The sequence below is a fragment of the Pseudorca crassidens genome, chromosome 7 (genome assembly GCF_039906515.1).
Source record: "Pseudorca crassidens isolate mPseCra1 chromosome 7, mPseCra1.hap1, whole genome shotgun sequence".
NCBI classification, from domain to species: Eukaryota; Metazoa; Chordata; class Mammalia; order Artiodactyla; family Delphinidae; genus Pseudorca; species Pseudorca crassidens.
In genome coordinates this window covers 11,128,268-11,142,025 of record NC_090302.1, presented here as the reverse complement: position 1 = coordinate 11,142,025, position 13,758 = coordinate 11,128,268, and the positions used below count along the sequence as shown (strand labels likewise).

At 55.8% G+C, this 13,758-nt stretch overlaps 1 protein-coding gene across 2 annotated transcripts in view; it reads left to right on the top strand.

Moving 5' to 3' along the window:
• Positions 1–13,758, top strand: part of NEK6 (NIMA related kinase 6) — an 84,608-nt gene that overhangs the window by 42,159 nt on the left and 28,691 nt on the right. For both annotated transcript variants that reach the window (XM_067743350.1, XM_067743349.1), the window contains exons 2-4: positions 964–1,082; positions 10,740–10,880; positions 12,290–12,352. In XM_067743350.1, coding sequence (XP_067599451.1) covers positions 993–1,082; positions 10,740–10,880; positions 12,290–12,352 — 294 coding nt within the window. In that variant the 5' untranslated portion in view covers positions 964–992. The remainder of the gene's footprint in view (positions 1–963; positions 1,083–10,739; positions 10,881–12,289; positions 12,353–13,758) is intronic.

Sequence of the window (13,758 nt, the reverse complement as noted above, 5' to 3'; positions counted from 1 at the left end):
GGCCCTGGACACCGAGGTTTAGGTGTTGTAGAAATGCTTGTGGGTGAACAGAGGGCTTTCCTCACGAGGAGGAACGCTTTCCCTCTTGCGTCCAGGAGCACCGTGAGCCACACAGCGTCTTCTGTGCGCCTCATCCTGGGTCCTGCCCTGGAGGTGCTTGTCTGCTGGGGAGGCCAGCAGAGGCTGCCTGTGACACCAGCAGTGGAAGCGATCTTGGGAGTGGTACGGAGATGGCCTTTAGCTCAGGCCTGGGCACATGGTGGGCAATTAATCAGGACAGCTACTGCGGTTACTATGGCCGCTGGCGAGTGGCATCCTTGACTGTCCTGGGGGCCTCCGATGTGGCAGCCCAAGCCCTGGAGGTTGAGGGGGCTGTTCCCTGTGCAGAGGGCTCTGCCCCTGCCTGGAGGTTTGTGCAGGACTTGAGTAGGACCCGTGGCCTCGGCCTTCCCAGTGTCGGGTGCGCCAGGTCCCAGCAAGGACGGGCATGTGGGGTCCTTCCTGCAGCTGCTACTTGCAGTCTGACTCAAGGTCTCTCTCTTCTGGCCACTAGGCTGCCAGCCTGGGTTTGTATGGGGGTGAGGCCCAGAGGACAGTAACGGGGCAAGAACAGGCTTTGGAGTCCGGCACGTGTGGCATTGAATCTGGCGCCTCCCTTGCTGGATGGTGGGGGCACCTTTAGACTTTTCCCTGCGCAGAATCTGTGTTCCCCTCTATCCAACGGGGATAGCCCTAGCAACCTAGTCGGGACAGCGTGATGGAGGGAGGTGTGTCACACGGGCCGTCGAGCTAGTTCTGCCACTTCCAAGCCGCATAACCAAGGACAAGTTACCTAACAGCTTGGCACCTCAGCCTGCGCATCTGTAAAATGGGACAAGTGAAATTACTTCCTCGATCCGAGGGCCATCGAGAAGAGAATGTGCACAGGCCTGTGTGTAAGAAAGCCCTTCTTTTCTGTTGCAGCCCGTGTCCTCGTGCGGCTGGCATGCAGGATGGCAGGACAGCCTAGCCACCTGCCCCATGGAGGGAGCCCGAACAACCTCTGCCACACCCCGGGGCCCGCGCACCCTCCCGACCCACAGGTAAGCCCTCCTCCTTCATCTGCAGTGCACTGGAGAGTCTTGGAGGAGCACAGATCCCTGAGGCTGCTTTGTCCCGGCCACGGAAGGATGCCCCTTGGCAGCCCCCAGGCACCTTGAATGCTTCCAGTGATGGGAGCAGAGTCACTACCTGACCATTCTGCCCTCCATCCCAGTCAGCCACACGCACAGATGCCTCTCTGTCCCACACTCTGGGCTGGGATGCCAGGCCCTGGTCCTGTCCCCGGGGTTTCCGTGTGAATGGGACAGCGTTATCTCAGAGGGGTCAGCACTGCTTAGAAGGACAGACGTAGAGGGAGTCGTGGAGGCCCCAAGGAGAGTGAGGGGCGCAGGCGAGCGGACGGGTGCGCTTCCTGGCTCTGAGCTGGTCTGCCTCCTTTCCGGTCTCAGCTGTGTTCTGGGCCTCTTTAGCCGCTTTGTCCAGGACCCGCGGAGCTTCGGGGACGCTGCTTTCCCTACACGGGCCCCACCCTCTCAGCCAGGCCGCTTCTGGGGCTGTGAGCTGCTCGCACGCCCCATGCCTTTGCACATGCCATTCCCTGGGCCTGGGGTGCCCTCCTTGACACCTCCAGGCCTCAGTCCAAACGCCGCTGCTTCTGGGGAGCCTTCTTGTTCCACGGCACTCCCGTCTCTGTGCTGTCTCCACACCTGCGCACAGGCACTAGGTCATGGCCGTGATCGCATCCGCTGGGTCACTGGCGCCTGGGTCTGCCTCCCTTCCTGGACAGAAGCCTCTGGGGTGGGGCTTCGCCTGCCTAGTTCATGGACTGCAGATTCATGGAGTGCACCACCCGGGACACCGCCGTGTGTGAACAGACCCAGGTCTGCTCTTAGGGAGCACATAGCCTCACAGGAGAGAAAGACAAGAAAGAAAGCAGAAGAAACTGGGGGTCAGTGGAACTCCAGCAAGGAACGTGGTCTGAACTAGGGGACCAGAGAGGCCTCCTGGAGGAAGTGGCTTGCAAAGAACTAGAGGGGACAGAGAGCTTGGCTGGGCAGATTGGCCAGGGCCGGGTGCTGTAGCATCCTGTGGGCAGCCTGGAATGATGAAAAGTAATTGTCCAGAGTTGGCTTGTGTCCCAGGCCTGTGAGACCTACGTCAGGAGGAGACTCAGAGTCAGCCACCTTCCTGAGCCACGGAAGGGATTGTCACAGCTTCTGACTGCCTAGTCCTGTTGGAGGACTTCAGGTGGACTGGTGTTTGACCTGCTTGGGCAGGGTTGCCATGTACAGTTGTATAGGTTCTACACTGCCCAAAGGTGCCTGGCCAAGGAGGCAGGTGAGTCTGAAATCCTTCTCCTGCGCCTGAGCTGTCATCAAACTGTGCTTCCTGGTGTGACGCTGCATCAGCCCAAGGGAAGGGGCACATCTATAGATTCACACAGAAGTGACACGTTAAGTAGGAGAAACCGTGTATGTGCGTGCACACACAGCATCTATGCTGTTCATCCTCCCCATTCCAGTTACTGGCTGGGATGCAGGGGCCCATTTCCTAGGTGGAATTTGGGGAGAAAGCTGGGAAGCCCATAGACACTGCTGGTCCAGGGTCCACCAGAACACCTCCCCGATGGCTGGGGGCAGTGGGGCTTCCTCGGGTAATGTAGCAATTTGTCATATTAAGTCATTCACTAACAATTGAGTCCCCCTTGATTAATCTCCCAGAATTAGCCAGTTGCATTTTGAGCAATTAGGGTTAATTACAGCCTCATTTGGCAGAGCAGAGAGTCCCATAATTATGTCACAAACAAGGCGAGGAGGTGGTGGGCTCCCGTGGCAGTGGCATCTTCTGGGTGTCTCCTCGCACATGTTGGAGTGGGTAATGACATAGTTAAGTGTAATTAGATACGATTACTCAGCGTTGGCTAGCGGCTGGCGGGAAGGATGCCCCTGGTTCGCCAGCATCTGGCCGGGTCTGCAGAACTGGGGCACAGCCGCATTGACGCTGGGGCTGCTGCAGGTCAGGGCTGGAATGAAAACAGTCAGGCGCTTTCTCTCTCCTCGTCTCATAGAGCACTGGTGTTTAAACACTGTCTGGGGAGAGATCACGGCTGGAATCTTGCCTGTTTTCAGGACATAGAAACACCTCAGAGTGACGGCACAGGCATTTTCCTTTACGGCAAGAGGCACAGCTGTTTCCCTGAAATCACCCTGAGAGAAAAGAGCCGGGCTGCATGATGGCAAAATGCTGTGCTCTGGACCAGGCTGGGTTTGGTTCCCAATTCCATCCCTCACCAGCCAGGTGACATTGGGTAAATGACCTCTCTGAGCCTCAATTTCCTCTTCTGTAAAATGGGGCCATGAAGAAAGTGAGATGGTCTATTTTAAACACCCAACATGGTACCTAGCATTGTTGGGGTTAAGGAAATGGTATGTCATTGATCTTATTCTTATATTTTAAAAATCATTTTGGTTTTCACAGCTAAAGAGCCCAGGGCTGGAAATACCCCCAGTGTAGAAAGAACAATTTAGCGAATACTCAAACTCTGGCTTTTGTTAACCTTCTGTGTCCAAGGCTAGTGGTTTGTTCATTTCAAGGAACTTTCTAGCTCTGGGTGCTGTCAGCCTATGAAAATATGTTTGCTGAACTGGGTTGAATCATATGTGAAATTCATATATACTTGGGAAAGCTGAACATGCTTGGTTTTATTGAGGTTTCTAATGAATGAATGAGTGGAGTTGAGAAGAAGAGCTTAAAATGCCCCCATGGTTTATGGTTTTACCAATTTGCTTCAGAGCATTTTCATCAGGAAAGAAACGCAGGGCTCAGCTGACCCACTAAGAAACACATGAATTTCCAAGAAGGAGAAAGGTGTTCTTGTCTGAGGAATCCCTGGCTAATGTGTCTTCCATCTGGAAAGTCTTTGCAAACCTGCTTGGGACGTGCCAAGTTCAGTTATATTCGGCACTGTTCAGAGACAGAGGAATGTGCATAACTTTGCAGGGGATGGGGACAGCTGTCATTAGTTCTGCATTGCACCAAAATCTTTATGAAAATCTTCCCAAAACAATGATGATAGATAAGATTTAATGACCAAATATTAACGGCCATTAAAATTCAAGAAGTGTTTGCTAAGTGTTGTAAATTCAGCAAGTGCTTGTCTCGTTTCTGCCTTGGGTCTGCGGGCGAGCCCTACACATAAGTGAATAAAGATGATGCAGAGGTGAGGCTCCCAGGGAGGGATGGGCCGATGCAGGGGGAGCCCAGAGAATGGGGTGGCTTGTTCTGCTCGGGGCATCAGGGTTGACAAGGAAAGCTCTCTCTAGAAAGAAGATGACACGTGGGCTGACAATGAGCAGGAGTTTGGGGCAAAACAGGGAGAGGAGGATGTTCCAGGAAGAGGAAAGAGCCAGCCCTGAAGGTGCAGGACCAGTCAGGCTGGATAAGGATTTAAATACCTGTGCTTAGAAAAGGTAACAGCTGGTGTTTATGAGAAGCCTGGAATCCACATTGTCATTTGGAATTGAATCTGTAGCAAATGGGGAGCCCATTTGGGGTTTAAATTGACAAGGGGCTTGGGTTTTAGGTCACTGGTAGCTGGGGCCCGAGGCACAAGTCAGGTGAAAATAGGAGGTCACGTGATGCTTTGGCCTTAAATGGGCCCGACACAGGGAGGGAAGACGCCAGAGACTTCCAGGGGGAAAATCCAACTGCCCTTGGTAACTGAAGGGATTCGGGAGAGGGAGGTAGAGGACGTGGCCAGCCTGCTGGCATGGGGGCCGACGCTCTTTATGGTTTGTTTCCCTTCAAGTCTTTGCTTGTTAGTCGTTGGAGCTGGTTCCAGGTTCTCTCATCCGTGTGTTTAAGCTCAGCTTTCTCTGAGCTGGGTCAGTGAGGCTCGTCCTGGGGGAGCTACCACAACTGAGGTGACCTTAGGCTTTGTCATCAGGCGTCTCCCATGTTCCGGCGTCTTGCTCGCTGCTCCCGTGAGCTGATGGCACAAAGCTGAGTGTAGACAGACTTCCAAGCTGAGACAGTCACAGTGGTGGTTGTACCTACGTTACGATGCCTGGCAGTTACCTCATTTCGTCCTCCTACCAACTCAAGAGAAGGAGACCTTATTCAGAGCTCCATTTTGCAGGGGAGGAAAACCAAGATGAGTGGTAACTTGTCCTTTTTGCTGTTGAGGGGCAGAGCCCAGAGCCAGGGGTGGATCCAGGCCCTGTGGCCCCGCAGAGCATTTTCTTGCCACGAGGGCTGCGGGAGGGGAGACTGGCTTCGGGGACAAAATTAGCCAGATCGTGAAGAGCTGAGTGGGGCTGGCCTCGTACAGAGTCTGACAATATGGACTCTTTGTAAATCGCACCCTTCTTTCGTGCCACACAGATTTAAAGCACATTGCTCTACACGCATGTACCGCATCCGTGAGAAGTTCCCTGCACACGATGTCAGATGTCTTTAAAGGTGAAACTCGTTTACAGGAAATGTCATTCTGATGAAGCGTGCTTTTTAAAATCATAGAAGCGGTTGCCTTAAAATTAATGATGCATTGCAAATATCAGGGAAAAAAGACCCATCCAGTGTAAAGATGATTAAAATTCAGGTCAGAAGTCTGACTTAGTCAGGCTAAATTTTTTAATGAGATTTCAGAAAATTAATTGGGCGAATGCATTTTTATTCTTTTAACATGGAATTTTATGCTCCTGTTTGAAAAAAAAAAGGATTTGTCGATGACTGAGGTTTATTGTGGTTCAAACATTTTAAACTCAAATTAGCGCAGGGGGGGGAGCATTTGTGGCCTAATTTGATCTGACTTGGGGAAGAGAGCTGGGTCTCTCCGAGCTTTCTGGGGTGGTCCAAGACACTCCCTCCCCCTGCTGTATGTCTGGTCGTGTCCTCCATTTCTTGGGAGGGTGCGATCGGGGCTGCAGGTGACTCAGGACCTCGGCCGCGTCATCGACTCCTGATCCCACCAAATTCCTCCTGCTGCCCAGGGAGTTGCTCCCAGAGGCTCCTCCTTTCTGAGATCGCGAGTCCTCCCCAGGCCTACCCCCACCTCCTCCCTGCCCCTCCACCCATCTCTTCTACCTTTTCGGGAGAGCTAAGGGGCTCCCACCCTGGGGAAGGGGGATGAGTAGGTCAGAAATGGCCTCTGGTGCCCACAGCACAGCCTAGAAAGGGAGGCGAGCCTGTTGTCTAGCACAGGCCCTGGGTGAGTGGCACAAGGTCGGTAAAGTCAGAAGCTGCAGGTACATTCACCTCACCACTTTCCTGTAGCCAGAGGATGTTGGGTAAATGAGCTCTCTGAGCCTCAGTTTCCTCATATGTGAAATGGGGCTGGGGAGACCTAAGTGAGATGGTGTACTTTAAACATCCAGCATGGTACCCAGCATCAGGGGTGTTAAGGAAATGGGATGTCGTTGATCTTATTCTTGTATTTTAAAATTAGTTTCAGGGAATTCCCCGGTGGTCCAGTGGCTGGGACCCCACGCTTTCACTGCTGTGGCCTGGGTTCGATATCTGGTCAGGGAACTAAGATCCCACAGGCCATGCGGCACGGCCAAAAAAAAAAAAAAAGAAGAAGAAGAAACATTCATTTTAGTTTTTATAGCTAAAGAGCCTGGGGCTAGAAATATGCCCGGCGCAGACCCTTGGTGGGGTGTGGACGGGGGTGATGATAATGACAGCTGACAACTCCCTGTGCTTGGGTCCCTGGGCCAGGCTCCCGCCAGGCCAGGCACACCCTGCCTCAGCTCACCCCCAGCCCCTGGGTGCTGCCATTCTCCAGACTTTCTACAACGCCAACCCAATAGTAATAATAACACAAACACGCGGCATTTCCTAAGTGCTGGGCCCTCTTCTAAGTGTTCACTCATTAACTTATTTAACCGCCAACAACCCTCTGGAGGGCGCGCTGATTATCTCAGTTGGACAGATGAGGAAACCGAGGCCCAGAGGGCTCACCGGGAAGTGGCAGAGCCAGGACTTGAACCCAGGCCTCCAGGCCCCAGCTTTAGTGTCTCAACCGACAGAGCCAGAGTGGCAGTCACCTCTCTGCCAACCTGGGTCCAGGGATTGTGTTTATTTTCCCCGGGAGGCAGCATGGGGTCCCAGACGTAACGGGACAGTAAGCATTGCATGAGCCATTTGCAGAAAGGCCATCAGGAGGATGTGTTGGAGCCGCCATCATGGGAGCTGTTCGGGGCCAGCGCCGTGTTTGCCCAGCAGTTTAGAGCTCCCCAGACCTTCTTGTCCTGGAATCCTCTGGGAAGTCCTGGGCTGGTGTTTCTAACATCCCCCATCATGGGTGACCTCTCTCTGATGCAGGAGCAAGAGTGGAACTTGCCAGGGCCCACCCAGGAGGTGGGTGGCAGCAGGGAGAGGCCTGGCCTTTGGGGGCAAGAGCTCAGTTCAGCTTTTCTCCGAGCCCTTGAGTTAAATCGGGGTCAGGACTCTGCTGGCTCAGGCAGCTGCGCCCAGGAGCCCCGTGTCCCGTGGTGACCCCCACCTGAGCAGAGGCCCCTCTAGGGACAGGGCCTGGTCCTAACCCCTGTAAGGGCAGCAGAGGCCCCTGAGCCCCCTCACCGCTGTGCTGCTGCCCGGGTAACCTGCCCCCTCCTCAGAGCTTTCCTCTAATTAGGTCGAATGGGCTGTGACAGGAAATGCAAATCTGGGTCATCGCATATGCAGATGTGCAGGGGAGTCTCAGCGATGGTGGCTGGGAAGTCGCCCACATCCTCTGGGAGCTTCCAGTGGCTGTGGAGCTGGGCCACGTGGCCTCTGGGGAACATCCTTGGGGTGGGTGGAGAGCACTGGGGACTGACCACTCGCCACGGAGGGAAGCAGCCCCACGTTGGCAGAGCCAGAATCGTTAGTGAGCACATCCCCCAGACTCTTCACTGCCCCACGTCACCTGGCAGCGCAGCTGGGTCTCTATCGTCAGGGAGTTCAAGTCCCAGCTCCCCACTGCCTGTGCCTCAGTGTCCTTATTCATAAAGTGGGATTAATAAGTCTTGTTTGGGCTTCCCTGGTGGCGCAGTGGTTGGGAGTCCGCCTGCCGATTCAGGGGACGCAGGTTCGTGCCCCGGTCCGGGAAGATCCCACATGCCGCAGAGCGGCTGGGCCCGTGGGCCATGGCCGCTGAGCCTGCGCGTCCGGAGCCTGTGCTCCGCAACGGGAGAGGCCACAACAGTGAGAGGCCCGCGTACCGCAAAAAAAAAAAAAAAAGTCTTGTTTTCCAAGGCCGTTAGGAGACTTTAGTGCTGAGACCTATCTAAGCATCTAGTACAGCAGCGGACGCACAGTAGGTGCCTAAGACATGAAAGCTTGTCGTCGTTATTTTCAGGACCACGTGTGATCCCTCCAAGTGCCGAGAAAGCTACCTTTTTCTAGGGTGTGTGATTTCAGCTGCACCCATAGAAGTGACAGTGGCTGTGTCACAGAGTCCCTTCTGCACCAGGCTGTTTTGGGTGCATTTCGTTGTGTCATTTGACAAACATGCCCTGAGCACTTGCTTCGAGTGGGTCAGAGCCTTAGTTCGAGGGGCAGAAAGGGGACTAAGACAGGGGCCCACTTGGTGAGGCCCATGGTGGGGGGATGGGTGGGACCCAGGTGGCTGAAGCAGGAGGTGTAGGCCTGGCTAGTCACAGGCTCTCAGAGGAAATGCAGAAGTGGCGTCTGAGTTGGGAGGCCACACAGCACCGGGTGAAGGGTATAGGTGAAGGGTGAAGGCTCTGGAGTACCCAACCCCGGGTTCAAATCCCCACCGTTACACGTGGTGGGGTCTGGAGTCTCCCCTCCGAGCCTCCGCTCGGTTTCCTGAAATGGAGATTGCGATGATGTCCGCTCGCAGGGTCCTGGGAAGCATTCTGCACGGTGCCTGGCATGCAGTCCGTGCTCAGTAAATGCATGCTTGCTCGTCTTAGGTGGACACGCAGTGTATAGGTAGGTCAGTTGCTGTGACTGAAGAACTTACCTGACAGAGACCAGCAGGTGCTGGTAAGAGCATCGTCTTCTTCCTCCGCCAACCCTCCCTTCTGCTCGGGTCCCCGGGTGGAGCATCTTCAAATCTCTGGAGTCCTGGAGACTTCAGAGTCGGGGTGGGCCCAGCTGTCATCTTGCTGAGGGAAGGAGGCAGCGGGATTGCGGGCTGCGAGGCTGAGTTCCATTTCTCACTCCTGGCAAGAGGGTCCCCGTTAGGGTCTCCTTGGCCCACAGCTGAGCCTCGGCCGGTGCAGAGGCGGTGGGTAGTTGCTCGGGGCCCCCCTGGCTTCCTCACTCCTGCCCTGCCCACTCCTGCCCGTAACATGACTGCAACCACTAAGCACCTACTGTGTGCAGGGCTCAGCGATCTCATGGGACCCTCACGGCCACCCTACTTCTCCCTTACAGACGAGGAGACTGAGGCACAGGGTGGCTTGTGTAACCGCCAAGGTCACCAGCCAGCGACCCAGGCTGATTGGCTCCACTGTCGGGGTTCCCAAGGCTCTTCCAGGGCCTACTGGTCTGTCGTTGGCATTCCTAGTAGGGAGAATTCCAGAACACAGCCCAGTGAAATACTTGATCTTCCACACTCTCAGATGATCTGGCCCAAGTCTGGAAGAGACATTTTTCACTTCAGAAAACTCAGCGGCTTATTCTTGCTGCAGTGGGGCTTTCAGGGTTCCTTGCCCCACCCCTGCTCCCCAGGCTGAATCCTGCACACACTTCTGCACACCTACTATATGGAGGTCATCTGGCAACAACAGACACCCATTCTTCATGCCACCATCCAGCTGGGGAGGGTCCCCAGTGTCAGTGATCCCCCGCCTGAGAGTAGCAGGAGGGAGGGTGCATCTCGCCAGGCTGACGTGGGGCATTCTCTCCCCCCCTTTCCCTCCCAGGGCCCAGCGTTGGCGCCCCCTCCTCTCCTCTTCCCGAGAGTACCTTTGCAGGTGTGTTTGTGTGTGTGTCGGCGGCGGGGAGGTACCTGGCCACTGCTGCCTCACCTGTTGGCTCCATCCCTGGGCAGGTCCTACAGCTTAATCATGGCTTTCAATGCTGGCCCCTGGAGAGTCATCACGAAGTCTCCAGATTCTTCACGTTGCCATAAAGGAGGCAGTGTATCCAAAAAATGGGCTCAGAGCGTCAGGCTGCAAGTTTAACCTTCGTGTTCTCGTCTCTGTGATGGGACTGGCTACCCCGGGAAGGGAAGCTGCCGCTTTTAGGATGACTTGCAGGGTTAGGGTTGAGGATGCACATGAAGGGCCCACAGGGCCTCCCCGTGGTTGTGTGACTTCGGTGAGTTGCTTCCTTAGACATTTATTGTACCTACTCTGCTGCCCGGCTCCACCGGGACAGAAAGGATTCAGGAGTGACAAAGGCAGGCGAGGCGCTGGCCCACAGAGCCAGCCTTCAGGGGGCGGAGACAGAAATGAGCAAAGGAAAAAGTGATCACATACTGAGGGGTGGTGATAAATGCTGTGGAAGAGATCACATCTGCAGAGTGGGGTCCTTGGCATCAAATGGAGCTGGTGTGGAGAGCGCCAGGGGGCGAGGGGGGCTCTGATAGTGGGGTTGGCAACCAGGGTCCCTCCTTCACCTTGTAGGGGCACTGCTGGAGCTCAGGAAGGGGCAGCAGCCCCCCGCCCCCCCCCCCCCACGGCTCCTGGCCCTCCGCTCTGCCTGGCTGGTCACCGATGCCCTCTGTTCCTCCCCTCCAGAGGCACCCGAACGCCCTGTCTTTTCGCTGCTCGCTGGCTGACTTCCAGATTGAGAAGAAGATCGGCCGCGGGCAGTTCAGCGAGGTGTACAAGGCCACCTGCCTGCTGGACAGGAAGACAGTGGCTCTGAAGAAGGTGCAGGTGAGCCAACAGCCCCATGGGGTCAAGACCACATGGCAGGAGTGGCTTGTGTCCGAACATGGTAGCTCTGGTCTAGTCCCGTCTCTTCCCTTCCCTTCCCTCTCTCCCTCCCTTCCCCTCCCTCTCTCCCTCCCTTCCCCTCCCCCTCCCCCTTCCTCTGTAAATGAGGGAAGCATCTCACTCACGGGGCTGTGGGAGAATCAGGGCGACTTGTCTTTGTGGAAGCTCACTGTAAGCCATAAAGGAAAAGAAGAAGGAGCATGTGCTGAGCACCTGCTGTATACTGGATCACGCTGGCGCTCACGGAACTGTGACAGCACCCCTGTGGGTAGGGGTCATCATCCTCCCAGAGGTGGAAAACTAACTCACCAGGGATGGAGGGAGCTGAGACTCAGATCTGTGGCCACTGACGCTTGTGGTCAGCTCTGGGCTTGAGTGCCCTGCCCGACCTCTGAGTCCCTCCTGGACAGAGGAGTGGGGTTGGACAGATGGGCTTTAGGCAGCAAAGCCCAGGCAGGAAGCTTTTCCATGAGAGCCACTGAGCCCGTCGGAACGCTGCTTTGCTGCAGGAACAGTTTTGAATCCTCCAGCAGAGCTTCCAGGGTCCCTCTATTTGCTCATTTACCTTAAAGAAGGAGATTAACAGTCTGGGCAGAGGAGGCCCAGGAGAGAGAAGGTAGCTGAGACACAGTCACGAGGTGGGGAGACAAGACGAAGACCCCCCGCCTGGAGCCGGCCAGCGTGGTCGCCTCCTTGTTGATCTGTGAGCTGCACGTGAGGCCTCTGATGGCCGGAGGAGAGACGGGCTCCTCGGTTCAGAAAAGGCCTGTGTTCTGCTCTTTGTCTGCCAAGGAAGGGCTTACCCGGGTTCTCTTGGTGTTGGTTTTTAGTGCCAGGATGGATTCTGTGGTGGGGCTGCTGCAGTGTCGCCCTCCTGTTTGTTCCTGTGAGTTAGAAGATGCTGGGAGGACCCACACAGTGAACACTAGGGGGGCTGGGGGTCAGGGGGCGCATGCTGTACCCCCTCTTCTTACTCGGTCCACATGACGGTCCTGTGAGGTCAGGCTGTTGGCCCCATTTACAGACGTGAAGACTGAGGCTCCAAGCATGTTTCCTGCCACTTACCAGTGCACGACCTCAGCAAGTCACTGGGCTTCTCTGGACCTCAGTCTCCTCCTCTGTAAGTCGGTGACAGTAACTCCTGCCTCATGGGAGTTGCCCTGATGATTTGGTGGAAATTGGTCAGCACAGCACTTGGCACGTGGTGGGCACCCAGTAATACGAACTGTTGTCCTTACAGGGTTCCCTCGGCGAGGAGGTGGGAGAACCCGGACTGGGGTCCTGGGCCTCATGCCCCCTCTGGGGTTGCTGGGTTTTAACCACTCTTTCTCTGTTTCCTCTCACCCAAGATATTTGAGATGATGGACGCCAAGGCCCGGCAAGACTGTGTCAAGGAGATCGGCCTCCTGAAGGTGAGTGCCCTGGGCTGAGCGGGGGTCCCTCACTTCCTTGGGCCAGTCTGGGCCGCATCATGTCCATCACAGCCCTCAGCCCGTTAGCTTCAGAAACGACATACCTGCGGGGGACAGCAGCTTGTTTGTTTTCTTGTGGCCTAGCAGGGACCCTGCCTCACCTCTGCCCAGTCCTCATTCTGCCCCCAGACTGGCTGTCCTTGTCCCACGTGGATCCTGGATGTGGCGGCCCGTGGACCAGGCTACTGGGGAAGGAGCGAGGGTGGGCATTGGGTTGAACTTCAGTTTGTCTGTCTCTGTCTCCCTCTCTGTCTCATCCTGTCTTTCCTCTCAGTCTCGTATTCTTGTATTTCCACGTGGTGACACGCACATCTGAATATTCAGCCACAGTGTGTTCTCTTTTCTTCTCTCCCATCCTCTTACTCCCACCAGGAGATGCTCTCTGTTGGGGAGACTCAGCAAAGCCAGCCTGGGGCACTGGGTGGAGTTAACAGCCAAGCATGTGGCCCTGGGCTCTGGCTGCGGGAGGGGCCCAGGGCCGCTGAGCTGTCAGCCTGTTGGGCTCTTGCTAGGTCTCCCACAAGGAGGAGGCACAGTTGGGGATGGGTCTCCCCAGGGGGTAGCTGGTATGCCCGCTCCTCTGTGGGCGCAAGTCCTTGGTTCAGCCAGAGCTGGGCTGACTGGACAGGGTCACGTGAAGGACAGACGTGCAGGGGCCCATCTAAGGCGAGGGATGGTGGTGGTGTCTGTAGTCGTTCCTTTCCCCCTCCCCGCTGGCTTCCCCACTGGCCTCCTGAGAGTCAGAGATGACAAAACTTTCTGGACTAGACCAAGCCTGGTCTACGGGCTGCTCTCTCCTGGGGATCCCGCCCTACTCCCCAGGCTTAAGGTTCAGTGTGGAAGGAGGGGGGCAGATTGTAGTGGCCTTGAATGCCACACTCAGGATGTGAGACTTGAACATGGGAACAAGAGGGGGGGCCCTGTAGTGGCTGCGAGCAAGGGGCCGTGGCCAGGTGGGAGTTGTGAGCGCTCGCTGGGGTGGCCCCTGGCCACGATGGGTCCTGGGGGCAAGGCTGGAGGCGGGAGGCTTGTAGCTATCACAGGTCCAAAAATACCCTTCAAATAACATTTTTAAAGTTTTACGAAATGGTCAAATTCGGGACCTGCTTGTGATGCTGGGAACTGATTACCCAGCCCTGGGGAACAGCTGTCATGATCACCCTGCCCTGTCTTCCCACTTGTGGCCAAGAACATGTGTACTACTCACACGAGTGAGGAACTGTATGCGTGTGCACACTGAGCCAGGCTGTTCGGTTCCTGGGCGCAGAAGTGTGTGACCACAGCCCCTTTGGTGAGGCCGCCCCAGGTGGCGGGAACCCGGCCTTTCTGGGGGAGGGCGTTCTGAC